This window comes from Gadus chalcogrammus, chromosome 18, assembly GCF_026213295.1.
Source record: "Gadus chalcogrammus isolate NIFS_2021 chromosome 18, NIFS_Gcha_1.0, whole genome shotgun sequence".
In the NCBI taxonomy this organism is placed as follows: Eukaryota; Metazoa; Chordata; class Actinopteri; order Gadiformes; family Gadidae; genus Gadus; species Gadus chalcogrammus.
Window position 1 is genome coordinate 4947638 of NC_079429.1, and position 19601 is coordinate 4967238.

The window sequence follows — 19601 nt, forward strand, 5'->3', positions numbered from 1 at the left end:
AGATAGCGAGCAGCTTCTGCTGCAAGCCATACTTGCATACACATACATAAGTTAATACTGGGGACTCTTCTGTCTAAGGTAAAATAAGGCATGCGTTACACTGTCAATGGTTCATTATCAAACACAAAACATCTCAGTGAAACTCTACCACAGCAGTTGGCTATGAATCTGGATACGATCCACGGACACGTTTCGTATTTTCTCATCCTTCCCTTTGTTATCTTCCACAGAACACCTCATCGTGAACAGAACTAATTGTGCAAAAGGCTTCTGGGGAGACTCAAACAGAAACAGGCAATGTAATATCAAGTCTGCTTTTCTATTTCCCAAGTTTGTGTTGTTTTGCTTGGTGGCTGGCAGCGAGCTGAGCTTGGCACAATTGTTCAACTACATTATGCCAACGCTGGCCCATTGTGAGACAACTGGCACTGAACACAGCATGCTGGGTAAACCCAGCCAGGAGAGGGGTTTGTCACAACGAGGGCGGGTTGGAACAAGAATACTACGTTACAGTAGTTTAGTTCTCTTCCTCTTGTGCCCCCCCCCCCCCCCACCCCTTCCTTTCCACTGAATGCTAAGAATATGAAACTTTTGCACGAGCCTGGGTTGTGTATGATCTGGTGAAACAGGGCCACGGATAGGTTGTGATGAAATGTGAACAACTTGTGAACACATGACCACAGACCGGAGCGCAGTCATTGGTTCAAAATAAATGCAGAGGCCGGGTCATTACAAGACCGGCTCACTGGACTGCGGCACATACGGTATAGAAAAGTTTATAGAGAGAAGCTGGGAGATGCATGGCGCATGCAGGTCCGCATGTTAATAAAGAGATGATTTATTTACTATCTAAACCTGAGCAGCACCCAGAAGACGCTCATTTGAATGTGTTCAATCTGTCACTTCTCATCTATGCCGTTTTTTCCCATAACATTTCACCGCCGTTTGGGGTGAATCACCGAGACAGAACTTACAACACGTGTAAAAGGAGAACTGCCGAACACAGTGTTCCAGCCCAAAAGGGAAAAGGGAGTGGACGATCTGAGATCCGTGGAGCCGTGCCAGGGATTACCGGGATGCGGGATTTTTACGAGCGCCGGTCCGGTGTAACGACAGCCGTTCGCTGCACCGCCATCAGTCTCAGCGCAGCCTTCAGGGTGACGGCCTTTTACGAGCCTGGTGACTCACCTTTCACTGGCCCGGTACATCCCACTTGTTTATTTTATATCCTTGTTCCCCCCCCCCCCCCCCCCCCCCCACCCCCCCTGTTTAACAGCCTCTAGCCTGCCATTTTGTTCTGTGAGATAGTCTAACCGCCTTAAAACGACAAAACTATGGCTGGAAAGCGCTTCAATATATTGTGAGGGTGTTTGTTAAAATGTGAAATGTTTCTGTCTGATATAAACAGCAACAGGATGAAGTCACTGAGCTCAGGGAGACTGGAACCTAAACATTCAGAGATCAGATGTGCTGGTTTTTAGAATTGAACGACTGGATGATCTTGGTCAAGGATGTATCAGGTATTGGAATAGATTGACTTAGGTTGAAAGTTAAACTGGGAACTTTTTACTTCTAGTATTACCCTGTTTCAGACTGATTAACCTTTGACCTCGGTATAGGACACTGCACCCCGGTACATACATCAGAACGCCAGGATATCAGCTCATGCAGGACTATCAGGATGGGTTTTCCTCTCTGAATCCACAGCCGCTATGCAGTCGGGAACAGGGCAAGCGGTCCTGAATAATGACTGATCATTCACAGCTCAGTACGCAGACGAGAGGTAAACACCCCATGTTTGACTGAATTCACAGACATTAGCCCTCTGCACAGAAGGCCGTAGCGATTGAATCACCGCTTTGGCTTTGTTGACGCACATGCTAATGACGGCATGACTCTCCTCCAAATATTTGATGAGAATCACGATTCTCATCAATTGACTCCAAAGGTTTGCTTTGAAGATCCGCCCCAATGCTTCACTTTGTGCAGAGGTGAGCGCAGCTATGTTGCCGAGCAGAAAGCTCCAGTGCTGGTTGCATTTATTCTGTGCTGGGCCAACGACAGCAAGGTGAAAAGCACAATGTCATTTATTTTTGCCACATCCATAAAATACTAAAAGGGGGAATATTGAAAAGGATCATTTAGACACTCACATTATAGAGGGATAGAAGATTGATCTAGAACCTGCATCCAGCAACAATCAGTCAGCCTCCTCTCCTTGCAATAACCGGTGTGATGATGGAGTGGGGAGCAGCAGTGTTGTTAACATACACCACCAGGTGTTTTCCAACATTAGGCCCATTAGCACGACCTTTACTCAACGTATCCCTTCACCAGGTAATAGATGCACTCCATCATAAACGTAAAGCCTTTCCATGACAACAGCGGCTGAACGATGCTCAGTAAGATCCTCCTGCTCTCATACACACTGCTGTAGCTGCAAAGGATTATTTCCTTATTGACGGATCGGTTTCATTAAGGGCCCTTGTACGCCGTTTAGCAGATCAAATCATTAATTATACAGGTTGTTCTGCTTAATCTTGATTATGGGAAGGTTGGTGTGTATTTTGGCTAATGTTCACCCTTTACCCACATCATCAATAGTAGGGTTAAGCATCTTACATTTACATTTAGGGGCGTTTAGCAGATGCTTTTATCCAAAGCGACTTACAATTACTACATTTGTCAGAAGAAGAACGAGAAACAATATATATCTCTGTCGGTACGGTAAGGATGTTCATAGAACCAAGTGCCAAGCACTAACAATCACTAGGTTAATCCATTCCCCGTACACAACAAAGATAGCTAGGATAAGATGCTACACAATGCTATGTACAAATTGTGTGCCAGGACGTACAACATACAATAAGTGTGTAAGGGGGTTGTGGGGGAGGGGGGGGGAGGCAATGCAGAGTCTAGGTGAACTCTGATCAAGTGAGTCTTGACCTGACCTGAATCTTCCTGTTGCTCTGTGTTTAACATTAGGCTGGTTTCAGGTCGGTCACTGCACCAGCGCGGTCAATGTTGACTGACTGGTTGGGTCTACAGTATACTGGTGCGCTGCCATACCTCCATCAAACAGACTCATAATTCATGCTATGATCCACACATGTGTTTTTACTGCTTTGAAAAGGGGTTGATTGCTACTGGGTCCATTAGAGATCACCCTTTCATTGAATTACTCTGAACAAATCAATGAATCATGTTCTCACGTTAATAGCCGAACAGTTTGGATGTTTTGCTTGAACCTCTCCATCCCTAACAAACATCCATCAAGTCAACATCCGGAGGATCTGCCTCTACGTAAATGGTTTCACTGCTTTTTAGTATTTAACCAAGTGTCATTAAAAACATCTGATCAAGATCAGAGGTAGCAATAGAATCATTAAAAAGATTTGTTAGCCAGAGATTTATCATTTACAAGTCCCAATTTGTTGGTGCTTGTTGGTGCAAGAATATGCTCCGAGGTCAGTTTGGCAGGGCATCGTTATTAAACTTGGTCGGTTAGCAGTGTGACTAAAGTTAATATAGTTGACTGTATGACTCGTCATAACAGGAACAGGGAGGGCGCCACGCCCTGAGCAAGCCCCCAGGAACAGTGCATACTTCCGCAATCCCCCAGTGCTCAGCGGCCAAGCCTGGTATTGCAGTTGTTTAAGCAGGCTGTGGACGGGTCCCTCGATTCAAGGGGCCCAGAAGTAGATATCTCCGTTCACAACAAAAACAGGAATGTGAAACAGGAATGTGTCACGGCAAAAAATGACTGGATATCAATCAAAGGCTCATAATTATCTTTATGCCATGTACTAAAAAAATATATGTTTTCTCTTTTTAAAACGCCACCTCAAGCGTTTTATTAGCCGTTTTATGTTATTATTTTTTGCTGGAGAAGGCGGGGTGGGCAGCTGAAAGGAGTCGTAGTGAAACAAATGTTGTTTCGGCCCGGCATTCGAGAGGGCCTAGTGCACGGCTACGTTAACTTCTCGTGTCCGAGGTTTTTCCTTTTACCTAACAGGAATTACGTTGATGGTTTTTAGGCACTGTGGTGACTTTTATCACTAAAAGTGTTTTAGTGATAAAGAGATTTTTAGACTAGTTCAGCTGCTGCTCAATGAATCTCTCGTTCCTCTGCTTGCGATCATTGCGATTCACCATTTATTGATCCATTTATTCAAAAGATCCAAAGACAAAGAACGGGTGCATTACGGTAACATTTTTATAATATTGTTAATAGCCTAATAAACATTTCAGTTGTGTTAGTATTTAATTTTTCATTTGCTTGTTTAGCTATGTATGACAGTTAACAATGTTGGTGTAGGCCTATTACAAATATTTATGTGGGTAGGCTAATCCAACCTCATTGCTGATCGATATGTAACCATTTATTTGTATATAAATTGTTGATAGCATTTTTCTTAAATAGTTGGATGGAATCTGTTTCTTAAGCAATAACATTGAACTGTATTGTTTTCTAGGCCAACATACATTTACTATGTTGTGGGTATTATATGTTATATGGAGCAATCCTTCATATTTATGAAGTTAACTTATACTTCCATGGTCGGTAAACAATGCGACTGCGATCACTCAGACCTCTCGCTTATGATGCTACAATGCTAAAAAACAAGAATATTTCTGCATCTGGTACGTCATGAACTAGGGCGTGGCTAGGCTCCCGTGATGCGGAAGCATATCTCTCCTTGATGTTGCCCTGCGCCATTGAGCAGTTTACATAGGAATGAATGGGCGCCATTTTGGAATCCGATGTGCATACTATAATATGTCCTTGGCCCTGACGTAGACCAGCTTGGGTCCGGCTGATCATGCAAGCCTTCCTGAGTATCCAATCTGCAGCTGAAGCCACAAGGAGAAGTTCATCACAACAGATGACAGACCAAAGGTCACTGGATGGATGGTTTATGAGGCTGCAGACAGTTTGCTGAGCTTCCCCTTCAGGACTCACACATCCAATAACGGTGAGATCCGTCTGCTTATTACATGGCAGTATTAGCGTGCAAGACCCAGACTGGCTTTCCAGCTTACTGTCGCTCAGTACAGACTGGTTGAAGAGTGGAAGATGAGATGAATTGCCATCGCCATACAGTCTTTAAACGCAGAAAGTGCTTTTGTATGCCGATTACTTTGTGACAGGGCGCAGAGCTTTCATTGCCCTAACCCACCGCAATTTACAACAGCAACAATCCCTCGCTACTAGAGAATTTAGTCCATGAAAACCCATTGTGTTTTTTTCTGAAACAGATGGGTCGTACAAGTAGTCAGATCAAGACTGACAGATATAAAATCATGGGAATAAAAATAATGGAATCAAAAAATAAATCCTAAAACGTTGCACTCACATGAGATGTCATTTGCCTGCCATTAATATCCTGACTCTGACATTAACCATAACACGCGCACGCACGCACACGCACACACACACAAAAGGCCATTTCATCAAATGCCAGGAGTCCTGAATGGCTGTCTTTTGCCACACATGGCATTCCCTGACCGTCCATCCCAGCCCACAATCAATGGCTGACACCTCTATTACCAGAACCTGAACACAATGCAGATTTCACAACAGCCCCACGCGACAGCAGCGCAGGAAAGATGTCATGCCAATGAACGTGTTGGACATAAACCTCTCATTCTGTATTCACGATGTTCGTGTCGCTCGCTATGGGGTTTTCATTATACTCTAGCCTAGTTGATCATTTACTGGAGGTCCAGCTGGTTGATTGTAACCGGATGGTTGCTAGTTCAATCCCCAGCTATAAATGATGAACCAATGAAGCAACAACTCTTTTATTGGCGTTATATTTTGGGACTTGATGACCACAATGCAGAGGCCGGTTTAAAGGCCACCACTCCCGAAATGTCGAAGCAACGCAAACACCAACATCACGACGGTGACTATACTGTATTGTGACTATGTGTACGCCTGCGCGTGTGTACGTGCGTGCGTGTATGCGTACGTGACACTGATCAACCCACAGGCTGTGTGCTGCCTGGCTATTAGCAGGAATTTAGTTCTGTGGTCATCAGTCAGGCAGCAGAGTGACCACCGTCCCCCGCTTGCCCTCTGGACCACGCTGGCAGCAGACTCCATCCATCACCCCCACTAGCTGAGCTCCTGCACAACACCGACTGCTGCCGAGTACCTTCAGCCCCAGAGGTGAAGGCCCTGGCTGAGGCACTCTGAGTCTGTCAAGATCGGCGGATGGTTTTCCCCAACACGACTCACAATTAGAAAAGGACATTAATATTCATTAGCTGTAGTTTGTGGGTGAGAGACTTTCACACCAATTTATAACAAATGTCTGAGTAACTCTGTATGCAAATGCCAGCTGGGCGATTACAAATAAAATATGAGAAAATGTAAACAATTAAGTGTTTTTATGACATTTTATCCCGAGAAATACATTATGAATATGCCATTGTGACCCACAGAGTTAGCTGCCTGCTAGCAAACCAACGGTCGGTTGCCTATCAGACGCAATTCATACCCTCGGCACCGGTCCTAATGAGGTGATAAACATCTCCGTGGAGATGACCCCGGTGTCTCCATCTGACACGGACCAGAACCCTCACCATCTGTCAGGTCAGCGGGCCGAGCCCAGCAGGGCTCCACCACTACAATACTCACTGCTGCTCGGTACACCCAAATCAATAGGTGGGACACACACACACACACACACACACACACACACACACACACACACACACACACACACACACACACACACACACACACACACACACACACACACACACACACACACACACACACACACACACACACACACACACCTTGCCTGGTCGTGTACATGGACCCTGCCGCCTGCCCTCCTTCCACTGACTGTGTTCCACACGAGGCTGCGCCCGGTAAACTCTGATCACAACGGCTGCGTAGCCGAGGGCTACCGCTAATTGGCCCAGACGCACAGCAGTGAACTGGGAGCGTCCGACACAGACACAGCTAGTACATGGAGACATGTCGCGGCGCAGCACTGAGATCTTTATTCCCAATTAGCGAGACACTAATGCTAAATAACGCTATATCCAGCTGCTAATCGACCAGCCACCGGCACAAGTTGCAATAAAGATCTATGGGTCTAGGCAGAATAACAATGTTTCAGCACAATATATTCAGAGCCATTTCATTATCCTGCCTCTACTTCTACAGAGGAGACGGGTTCGTCACGCCTAGTAACGCAGACTCCAGTGCAGAGTAGATGGAGTCAGTGGAAAGATGGCGGGAATACAAGACCGCATGAGGTAATCACCACCACGCAGGGAAGGTCAAGGTCATTTCAGAACCCGCAGCGGTCGGAGCGAGAGGTGAGTGATCCGGCCCGGCGGGCCTGTGGGGGCCAGCCGGGGAGCAGCAGGGCACCACTAAGCTACTCGCTGATGAAACAGGCCGGCTGTCGGTCATCTTGGTGGCGATCGTGCCGCAGGCCGCTCGTGTTGAAACGGCGTTGCCGCCAAGCAAAGGTGCTTCCTCGTGATGCGTGCTCCGAACCAATTAGGGGTGGGAATCACAGGGTACCTCACGATATGATACGAATGATGAAGGCATGATGACGAATCAGTTTAGAGAATAGGGTTAGGGAATCCCTGCAAAACGTCTGATGAGAGCCGGAAATCAGGGGGCGATCTGTTTATCGACGGAGAGGAATGCCTGGACCACAACGACAGCGATGATGATGAAGACTTATGCTCTCTCGAACGCAGCGATAATCAGGCTAGTCAATTAAGCATGCATTAAGTCAGTGTTTTTCAACCTTTTTTGTGCCACGGCACACGGCACAACAAAATACAGTAGCCTTTACATTTATTGTTCAAAGACTTAAAACTCACTCAGTGTGAAATCTGGGCCTGTTTAGATGCACACAAACATGGAATCCTGGCAGAAATGTATGAGGCACAAGCGTAGTTCCTCGTCAATTGATCGCAGACGTTCTCTGTTTTTAGTCTTTATTGCAGTTAGACTTGAAAAGCCCAGCTCGCAGAGGTAGCAATGTTGAGATAGCCTTGTTTGCCACGATTGGGTATTCTTTGGCAGCAGTCAACCAAAAACTATCCATGCAAGGTCATCTCGACCTTGCATTCGCGCATTGAGTTCATTGAGATACGCAAACGTATCTGCCATGTATGCAAGCCGCGCACACCATTCATCACTTGCAAGCAGCTTTGCGTCATCGAACCTCTTCTCTTCAGTCAAAAATATTTTTAATTCCTCCCTCAATTCGTATACGCAGGCCAGAACTTTTCCCCGGGAACAACGACCGGACTGATATCTGTGGATTCATCCAGTTGCAAAGCATATTTCTCACTGCACCGTATCTTCTCCAAAACCACACTCTCTATGTCCGCAGACATATCATAAATTCGTCTCGCTATGGTGTTATCTGGGAGGGAGACCTTAGCCACCTCTTTCTCTGCATCTAGGCCTAGAATGGCATTGACAATGGCTTTGCAGGTTGGTAATATTAATGTTTCCACCACATTGTGTGGTTTTTTTGGATTTAGCCACAAGTTCAGCTACTAAATAGCTAGCGAGGAGGGCTTCCTCGGACACCTTTGTGGCTTTCCTCATCAAAGTTGCCTGTTTCAGAGTACTGTCAAGCAAACGAACAAAATTGTCCGAAGGCTTATTTTGGAGGTATGGGTGTTTGATAGCTTCCCCACATATTACGCACAACGGACACGGTGCAACAGGATCCCCAGTAAAGGAAAAACCAAATGACAGATACGTGTCACTGTACAGCCTTCAGCTTACCATTTTTGCTTTATTTTGAATCCCACTTGTTGTGGGCTCATCGACTGGAATGGTTATGGGGGCAATTTGATCAGGAGTGGGTTATTTTCTTTTCAAATTTTTATCCATGTTTGCGTTGCGTTACTCATGTGTACATCAATCACTTCATCTGTAATTTATTATTTGTATATCTGTCAATTAATTGCACTGCCTACCGCCACCAACAGGCATATGGGAGTATTTACGTTGCATCACCAACCACGCACACTCGGCTCAGACTGGCTTACACGGAGTAGATCAATATATATATTGTTAACCAATGAAGTGAATTTGCATCATTTTTCACGGCACACTTGTCCATCTCTCACGGCACAGCAGTGTGCCGAGGCACAGTGGTTGAAAAACACTGCATTAAGTTATCAGCGCATCGATTTAGGATGTGGGTTTCTTCTCACAAGATATCTTTCAGACTGAGAGCTATCCTTGAGACTAATGCCTAGTGCTGAGCGCACACACACACACACACCCCCCCCCCCCCCCCCCATACGGAGCCTTTCCTCAATGTTGATCACAGTGATGTCCGTGCAGTTTGACTTAATGAGCTGTGGGGGACTGGGCTTTGTGTCAGCTAATTCAAATTCGCTATCGGAAGCCGGTGAGGCATAATTCAACATTAAACTCCTGCACACACGCTAGTAAACAATCTACCGTGATCCTCTCTCACAGAACATAAACCGTGCGCAAACACCCACGTACAAGCGGACGTTTACCTGTAGGTGTTTCAGGGTAGCATGACGCACACAGAAGGTTTTAGACGTGCAATATAGAAAAGTATACTTGATCTGGAACTTCAGAGAACATGTACGAGCACTATAAGAGTTCACCTAGACCAGGGGTTTCAAACTCGCGGCCCGCGGGCCAATTGCGGCCCACCGGACGATATTTTGTGGCCCCCTACTTGACATCAAAATTTAGTCATAAGATGGAGGTGAAATGTACGTAGGCCAATGGTATGGCTTCTCCCAAGTGTGTGCGCGCTGGAGATACGCCCTTCTCTCCTGTGTGACTCCTCTGATGTATTTCGAGCTTACTGAAGCATCTGAAACTAACCGCTTAGCAACCGAGTTCCTCAAGTTGTGGAGCTACATATCCCAGCATGAAATGTGCGTCAGTTTTTCTCACTGCAAACGTTGGTAGGCTATTTATAGAAGATGTCAATGTTTTGACATGTTTGATTGCATTTTATAACTGCATGGGCCTTGATACGTCGGTAGGTGTGTGTGTGTGTGTGTGTGTGTGTGTGTGTGTGTGTGTGTGTGTGTGTGTGTGTGTGTGTGACTTCCTGTATTTCCAGTGGGAGAGTAAATATCGACGTTGTGAAGAGTGTTTTGTATCAAGTTGAGGCCGACACATATTAATTGAAATTTATATATCATGAGATAAAATCATGTAATACATTTAGAAAATTATTACATGCATCTCCTCTCAAAAATATTCGACCCTGGAAGTTTAAACTACTCAGTTTTTCTGCCGCAATCATCTGCGCGTCTAGGGATTTTTTCTTTTTTTTTCTTCCCGTGTTAAAATGATGAACAGATGAAGAGCAGCAGTTATCAGGAGGAATAGGCAAGAAAAGCCATATGTTCTGAAGGACAGTTCATGTTCTGAAGAAGGTTCATGTTTTAAAGAGCCGTTCATGTTCAAAAGAGCCATTCATGTTCAAAAAAGCATTCATGTTGCAGAACTGTTAATATTAAAGCTTGAGAAGACTGGATATTTGCACTTTTTTGTGGAATACTTAATGCGGCCCAGCCTCACCCAGACTCTAACTCCAGCGGCCCCCAGGTAAATTGAGTTTGAGAGCCCTGACCTAGACTCTGCATAGCCTCCCCCCTTATACCCCCAATCCCATCTTGCACACTTAATGTATGTTGTACATCTTGACTTAAAAATAGTACTTGGCATTGTGTAGCATCTTATCCTAGCTATCTTTGTTGAATACGCGGAATGGGTTCACCAAGACATTGTTAGTGCTTGGCACTTGGTTCTATGAACATCCTTACTTATCTTACGAACCGACAGCAATGTATTACTTTTTCTCTTTATTCTGACATATATACACTTTGGATAAAAGTGTCTGCTAAACACCCTGAAAGTAAATGTGTGACGGGGGTTTGTGAAAACGAGGAGGAGGGGGGGGGGTTTAAATTGTATTCATGGCCGCTGACGGCCGATGCCATCGCCTTTGTGCAGCGGGTGGCTGTGTGGTCGACAGCGCAGGACAACGCCTCCTCTCGTCGTAAACAGAGCCGGGTCAGAAAGGGAAACGGGAGGCCATTTTGAGCAGAGACAAAACACAGCGGGACACACCCTCTCCCGCTGCAGAGACAAACGGCTCGGGGATGGGGGGGGGGGGGGGGGGGGGGGGTGTCAGACACTAGGTGGAGGGTGTCTCTAAAAAAAAAAAAAATAGCCTACCCACACGTCTGTGCCAAAGGGCGTTCGGTCACTTCCTGCCATAGAAACCAAAACCACGCTCTGTGGTCAGACCGGCGAACACTGGCCCCTTGTATCCTCTTATGTGACCGCTCAACTTCCTCTGTCAGCGCACGCAAGCTTCTACTGTTGTCATGATAAACAGGCAGCGCAACCTGGCTTCACCACCAACTAGGAGCCGTTTGTGAGACACCCGACAGTGAGGGAAGAGCACAGCCCGCACCTGCCTCATGTCCTCCTGCCCATCTCCCCCCTGCTCAGGACTATTTATCACCAGTTTTCTGTTTGTTTTTCCGCCATCGAAAAGTACTTTAGCACGTCGGATAGCACAGCGTTTTTCTTGGGGGTTCAGGGGGAGGGGGAGAAGGCAGGCAGCTCTCTCTAGTATGAAGTATGGATGGTTGACTTGCTGGAGAAGTATTCAACAACAAACATTGCCGATGTACTGAATGTAAGGATATTCAGATCCAAAACCCTGATAATAAAGTGGCCACAATATTGGGGGCATTAGCTCTAATTTTTCGCTAAGCATAGGGATGATTATAATCGCAGTGATTAATGTGAAGGCCAAACGGAGAAAAGGCATTTTATTTTATCTTCATTCTGGTCTAAAACCGATCTGAAAATTACTCCAATGCCGAAATTGACCACAAAGGAAATGTATCACAAAATTAGATATCATTCTTATTCAATCTCTTGTCTTTCCATCATAAGACGACCGTATCCAAACTAGTTAGAATAAAATAAAAAGCCAATCAACACATCAGACACCTTCATTTTAACTTTCCACCTATTACCATCACCATTCACTCCCACATTGTTTCCTATCATCCACGCCAAATAGCCCCGAAGCTTTACGGGTAATTCACTTGGCTGGGGATTCAAAACACATGCACTCACTGCAGTAACTGAGACAGTGTTAATTGCTCCCATATTTGCAATCCGAGTACCGTGGTGGGTGGGAGGGCGAGAAATGTGTTCTTGGGCGTAGGTGATGGGGGCTTCATAGAATACTCAGTGGAGGCTGAGGTATGTCCCTCCTCATCTCCATCTCTCCCCAGTGAACCCCTCCTCCTACGTGTCAGGGGACCACTACCCTTCTTATGGAGGATAATGCCCAGACTGCGACTCCTCCATCTTAGACGGGTGAAAGGGAAGCAAACAGGCGGCCTCAAAACCAATCATAGCTACACTTGAGATAAGGACTGAGACCCAGAGAGAGAGAGAGAGAGAGAGAGAGAGAGATGAAGAGAGAGAGAGAGAGAGAGAGAGAGAGAGAGATCTCGGAGAGCAGAGAGAGAGAGAGAGAGAGAGAGAGAGAGAGAGAGAGAGAGAGAGAGAGAGAGAGAGAGAGAGAGAGAGAGAGGAGAGAGAGAGAGAGGAGAGAGGAGAGAGAGAGAGAGAGAGAGAGAGAGAGAGAGAGAGAGAGAGAGAGAGAGAGAGAGAGAGAGAGAGACTAACAGGATTGATAGATACAGAGATCGCCCGAGAGTGAGAAGGAGAATTCGAACAGGCAGGGTTTGTCATTGTCTGAGATAAGCAGCAATGCCAAGTGACCCACAGGAAGCAGCCTTTCCCTGCCATCCCAATCTGCATCGTATGGGCCACAAATAACCTGCCTGCGTTCTCCACCCAGCCTATTTGTCTTGGGTCCTTTTTCAATCAAAGTTAAAGCAGAAGAACCGCAGCCCAATTCTCTGTGGCACAAAAAGGAAAAGAACATTTTGTGCACTGTACAAGCATTTTTATGTACCTGCGGCATACACTTGTGCTGTGAAGTGCTCTCCCAAATTTGTATTTTCAAATTACATCAAGCCTCAAGTATGCTCCCCTGCGGATGTTTCTGGTGCGATCTCACGTTGTGATGAACACAGAATTAAAGAGACAATCACACCTGACATTTGCTCAAATGTGTTGCCTCACACAAATGAACGGGGAATATGAAGGTTGTCGAAGTTTTCCTGAATCCTAACTGCGTTGCCAGGAGTGAAGGCAGCTTTCGGTGCCAATCAAGCCCCACAGCATCCTTTAAATTTCAACTGGGCTTAATGGCACTGGGTCAAATGATGAACTTGCTTCAATTGAACAATCCCACTGTGTCGTTGACCTCTTAGTACTTGCTTTGTGTCTCGCACACACACACACACACACACACACACACACACACACACACACACACACACACACACACACACACACACACACACACACACACACACACACACACACACACACACACACACACACTATTTGAAGTCACCAGGGGGGTGCACACCGCGGCATCGCTTAGACCTCTTCACTGAACAGCCACAAAGACGAGGAAGATCTGGCGGGCTGCGGAGCTCACAGACCTTCAAGAACCATCCGGTGGAATCCGACACAACCCCTATATGAGGAGGTGGAGCGAGCCTCTGGGCACGCGTTCACCTCCCAAACAATGTGAGAAAAACAACAATAACAACACCGTTAGGGTTCCTCTGGTGCATTCTGGGTAAAGCTAGGGGTGCGCAGTCCCAGAGGCTCTGGGAAATGAAGCAGAACCTTTTCCTCCAAATCGTATTTGTGTGTTCGTGTATGCGTGTGTTCGCGTGTGTGCGTGTGTTCGCGCGTGCGCGCGTGTGCGTGCGTGTGTTCGCGCGTCTCTCACTTGGACATAGAGAACAAAAACACAACATTTTGGACCTAGGTGAGAGCCTGCTGTGTTGATGGTCTGCCGTTGTGTTAGCTTTACAGTTATGTAGCCTCGTAATCTCACCAGCACCACTCTCTGAGCCTCACGATAATAAGCAACAGGAGCAGGAGGCGTCCACTACTAGCATGCTAAAGGCATTGTTGCTACAATTGCCAGGGGACTATGCAACGACACTGAAGTGATGGCTTGTATTATGAAGCGTTATGCAACAACAATGGGAAATGGACTGTCCAATCAGCGGCCAGCGGCCCTTTACAATCAGGGCCTCAGACAGACATGCAGGGCAGCAGCCAGCTCGTCGGGAGCAGTTTGGGTTAAAAGGTCCCTTGCTCAGAGATAGTGCAACACCTGGCTTGGAGAAGCCGGGGATCGAACCAGTAACCCCACGGTGGTAGGCCACATGCTCTACGTCCTGAGCCACTCACTGCAAGCGAGGCTAGGCTAGCGTGCGCTGTGTTGTTTGATACAGAGGGCCACTGGGAGACTGACGCGATGACATAAATAGCTCCACCACGGACGATATTGCAGATAGGACGGGGCTTATTAGTGCCTCTCGGTCATCACAGAGACGCTTTTTAATACTGCAGCGGTTGTGGATGTGGCCTCCACCAATCCGCTACCACCATAAATACGTATGAGTCATCTTCTCCAACCGTAGTCCCCACGACGACCGGGGCTGAGACGTTTGGAGAAGGCTGTTCAGACGGCGACGGGAAGGATTCTGTGTGAATCGGATGTTGAGAAGCAGAGTATTATTCCCTCGGTTTCCCTTCAGGGATTAGTAAAGTATGTTATCTTTCCGGGTTGAGGAATGAGTCTGATAAACATGAGCCTACTGCATCAGGGTCTCTGTACAACCTGACAGCTCAGTGTGTGAAGGCCCTGCGGGACCAGAGATGCGTTGTTTATTTCATGCGTCGCTATTAATGAGGACATTTTGGATTGGGGTAGAACTTTTTGAGTGGGACGATTACGGCAAGTTTTCAGTTATCATCACCACAAAGAATTGTTGCCATGTTATGTCATATATTTAGGATACGGTATAGTTAAATCAGACACATTTGATTAAAGACGGTACAAAATAATGAAGATCATTTATTTCCATCCATGATTTCGTTTAGATTAGTTTCTAAATCACTACAAACTAAAATACGCGATGATTTGTAACGTTGACTTGGTCGCTGGCTCTTTTCATTCACGATTCTATCCCTTCAGGATCTTGTGAGTGAGCCAGAGCTAACTGATCAACATGGACCGTGAAGGTTCCTTCAGTGAGCTCCTCTGAACCACACACAACAGAACAGGGATCTCAGGCCACACCTCCTCAACGACAGCCGAGGCATCATAAAAAAAAGAGGACAGCTCAGAAAACGAATATAAATCACCTCTTATAACGTGTCCCAGGCAAATAAAACACAATTAATCCCAGTTACAAGCGGGTGGAGCACTTTCCCACTGCAGGCCCCACAACACAGGAAATTGTTGCACTAGGCGTGCCTTTCTACAGTATGATCCAATCTAGTCTGTTCTACAGTGGAGTCCAGCCTGTTCTCCAGTCTAGTTACGTCAAGTCTACAGTCCTCTCAAGTCTAGGCTGATCCACCGTCTAACCTGTTGTACAGTCACTTCTAAAAATCGAGTATAGTCTAAAGTCTCATCCCATCTAGTATGTAGTACAGTATGTTATACATTCTAGTGTAGTTTGTTCTACAGTCTGTTATACATTCTAGTGTAGTCTGTTCTACAGTCTATTATACATTCTAGTCTTGTCTGTTTTACATTCTGGTGTAGTCTTTTTAACAGTGCAATCCCATCTAGTCTTGTCTGTTCTACAGTCTGCTATACATTCTAGTCTAGTCTGATCTATAGTCTAGCCTGTTCTAGTCTAGTCAGATCTACTGTCTAACCTGTTCCACAGTCTGTCCCAGTCTATTTTAATCTAGTCTACAGTCTAGTCTGGGCTACAGTCTGAATCCGTACCAAAAGTATGATTTAGCCTCTGCTATGGTCTCTGGAGACTCTAAGAGTCCAGGCTGGTCTTTAGTCTGAATCCCATCCCAAGTATGATCCCGACAAACACTCTCACTACTGGTTTTGCATGAATGCAAAGTAGTTTCACACAACCAACAGACACACACACACACACACACACACACATCATCTGCCTTCCCCAGCCTAGGAAAACAAAGAGCCACGTTGAGGATAAGTTATGCGGACTGGACGACATGCAGAAGGCAGAGCTTTGCTAAATCACAATTGTTCCCAAACTTGGACAATGCGCTGCAGAGCTAGGCCATGCTAACGATGGATCAGGAACTTTTCTACTCACCAACACCATACTTTTCCTTCTTGGTGGGCACCCAGCGAGACATGGTCGGTGTCGGAAATTCCCCGAAACTCGTTTTCCCTTGTCAAAAAGCGAGTCCAGAGATGTGTGTTCGTGTGTTGAAATACTTTTCAGTTTTCTCTGTGATTTTGGGAGCTACAGCGAGCAGCCATTTTCCACCACTGACAGGACGCGCCGCGGGGGGGCGCTGTGGAGCAGGACGCGCGCCTCGCCTAGAGGACGCATCACAGACACAATGTATCAATACATGAATCTATGCATGAATCTACAGTGGCGGTAGACAGCTGTGAGGTCACCGTTGTTCGGACCTTGGTAATTAATTCCTAAATTAAGAAAATTATACATAAACGTTGTTTTATCGTCCTTTTTTATATATATATATAAAGTAAAGACGCTATATAACTGTATATAAGGAGTTGAATACTTTAACATTACACACAAACACAAATTATAATCATATTTTAATAAAAGTATGTTTGCCAAGAAGTCCCTCTGTATCTATTTAATTATAGATAAGGAGTTCGTGTGTAGTGCATGGCTTGGGTTTTGCTTCCAAAAATCTGGACCTCACTAATTTCTATACCCTGGCCCCGGCCCTATTCATTCAAAGATACTATAGTATCTTTGCGTATGAATCCATGGGCTTGGACATCCAAAGCAGAACACGTGCCGACTCTAGTGGTTTGAGTACGTTTGATCATTCATGACGAACCAGTTTGATTGGATATATTTACACAACTTGTTATAATTTGCATGATGATCTCGGTTTATGATTATTGATACCAACCAGCCTACTGATTTTGTTGGTTTAATATTAGGCTTCTTATGTGATGAGGAAGATAAACAGTAGCTCGTTAATTTAAACATTATTAATTTAAACATTGGACAACATGTAAATGTTGTGCGCTAATGTGATCGCACAAGTAACGTCTTGAACAGCCTCTCCCACTGGCACTATAAACCAATGGTGTGTTCTTCGACACAATCTTAAAAAGAGAATAAACAATTTAATTCTAAGCATTGGAAGTTGTGCTATACAGGGAGTCTCGAAGCTCAAGTTAAAGAATGATGAAGTTTAAGTATTTAATATTGTATTTGATAATTTCAAAGGGGAAATAATGCTGTTTGGCCAGCAGAGGGCGTTAACACTCTCCTTTAGGTGCCCGCGGGCCACCAGCAGACTGCTCATTTATTTAACCGTAACCCTAACCATGAATTTCTAACCCTAACCCTAATCTAATTCAAGGCTCCCTAACCCTAACCTTAACCCTAACCCTCGCTTCTCATTAAAAAAATGATATGAATTGAAAGAAATAGGCTTAAAGGCACCCAGTGCAACTTTATGTAAACATTCAATGAAAAATAAACATTCAATTTCTAGTCTTTTTTACACGTAGTAAGTTTCAATAACTCCATACATATCGACATTCAAGGAGCAAAGATGAGACGTCGTTGTGTGGTGAGAACTGATAGAAAATCGTAAACAACAACAATCGCCGGTGGGGAGAAGCCATTTTTCCATTGACTGGAAGCCTGCTTTATTTATTGTAGGTTACAAAAAATAAAGAAAATGGCGGCATTGTTGTTGTTATCGATTTTGTATCAGTTCTCACCACACAACCGACGTCTCATCTTTGCTGCTTAAATGCCGGTATGTAATGGTATGGAGTTATTGAAACTTACTACGTGTAAAAAAGACTAGAAATTGAATGTTTATTTTTAAGCCTCGAAAGTTGCACTGGGTGCCTTTAACATGAAAAGATTTATGTTCTATTTTATTTATTATTATTATTGATGTTATTAATAATATGATTACTTTTATTATCATTATTATAATCATTATTATAAGAAATATTCAAGTCAATAAACTATGTAACATTGACACGTTTGAAATGGGAACTGTAGACCAAACGCACCCGGCCACGCCTCCACCCCCCGTTTGATTCGAAACTGGCAACCGGGATTAATCTGAGAATAGTGGATCATAAAACACCAAAAATAAAAATACTCAGACCGGAACGCACACTTCAGAAGAGTACATACAGGCTAGGCATCATTGTTCTTAGAGGATATAGCATCCTTAATCTCTGATGACATTTCCTGGTAGGCCTAATAGGATTTATTATGGCCAATTGGTTACATATAGTACCTTCAATATTAGCAGTAGGAGCCTTTAGCATGAGTAAACATTAGTATTTCGTTGATTCAGGTTGACAGTCAACATAGGCAACTATATATAAATGGACAATATGGAAACGTACAGCCCTTTTCTAACCAGTGGCCACTCAAAGCGTTTTACAATATTGCCTAACATTCACCCATTCATGCACACATTCACACAACGGCGGAGTCAGACATGAAGTTCGACAGCCTGCTCGTCAGGAGCAGTTAGGGTGAGGTGTCACCTAGACACTCAGCGAGGAGGAGAGATAATGAAAACGGAGGTAGAGCGGAGGTAGAGCGGGTTGGCTGGTAACCGGAAGGTTAGCCACTTTCCAGCCCGTTCGCCAAAGACGTGAGCGAGGATTGGTCTCTAGACGGGCGGCTCTGAAAGTCCTGTTCTCCCGTCGTGTGTGCTGTCTCCAGGACGTCACGGGGCCTGTGTCAAGTGTCTGACACGTTGGAGCCCACAGTCAGAGGCACTCCTCCCAAGTCCTCAGGCTGTCCCGCAGCGATCACATGGCCTGGGACCGCGGCTCATAGACAGAGAGGTCTCATCAGCCGCTCACCACGAGATCACAAGGCCACACAAACAACACACACAACACTGAGCGCAGATTTAGAGAGAGGTTCTATTAAAGGAGTCACAAGCAGTTCATTACGGGGTATATCGATCGGCTGGGTAAAGTTATGTTCTATTGTTTGCGGGGGGAGGGTGAAAATGGAAGTGCTCGAATAAATGTTGTTTGTTTGCGTGTGTGTGTGTGTGTGTGTGTGTGTGTGTGTGTGTGTGTGTGTGTGTGTGTGTGTGTGTGTGTGTGTCCGTTTTTGCCTTTGTTCATACACATGCTGATGTGTGTGTATATATGTGTGTGTGCGTGTGTGTGTGTGTGTGTGTGTGTGTGTGTGCACATGCGTACGTGTGTGTGCACATGCGTGCCTGTGTGTGTGTGTCCATGTGTGTGTGTGTGTGTGTGTGTGTGTGTGTGTGTGTGTGTGTGTGTGTGTGTGTGTGTGTGTGTGTGCGCGCATGTGTGTGTGTGTCCCACACCATTTACCATTTAGAACAGCGTGACTTTAACTATTTTGTTTACAACATTGGGGGAATGTGTTTCGGAGATTGTCCGCGATAAATCAAAGCG

General features: G+C 45.4%; 1 protein-coding gene across 1 annotated transcript in view; it reads right to left on the reverse strand.

Annotated features, from left to right (window-relative positions):
• dock1 (dedicator of cytokinesis 1) overlaps positions 1–16498 on the reverse strand; it is a 164341-nt gene extending 147843 nt beyond the window's left edge. The window contains exon 1 of the mRNA XM_056577277.1: positions 16282–16498. Coding sequence (XP_056433252.1) covers positions 16282–16324 — 43 coding nt within the window. The 5' untranslated portion in view covers positions 16325–16498. The remainder of the gene's footprint in view (positions 1–16281) is intronic.
• Between the last annotated feature and the right edge of the window lie 3103 nt (positions 16499–19601).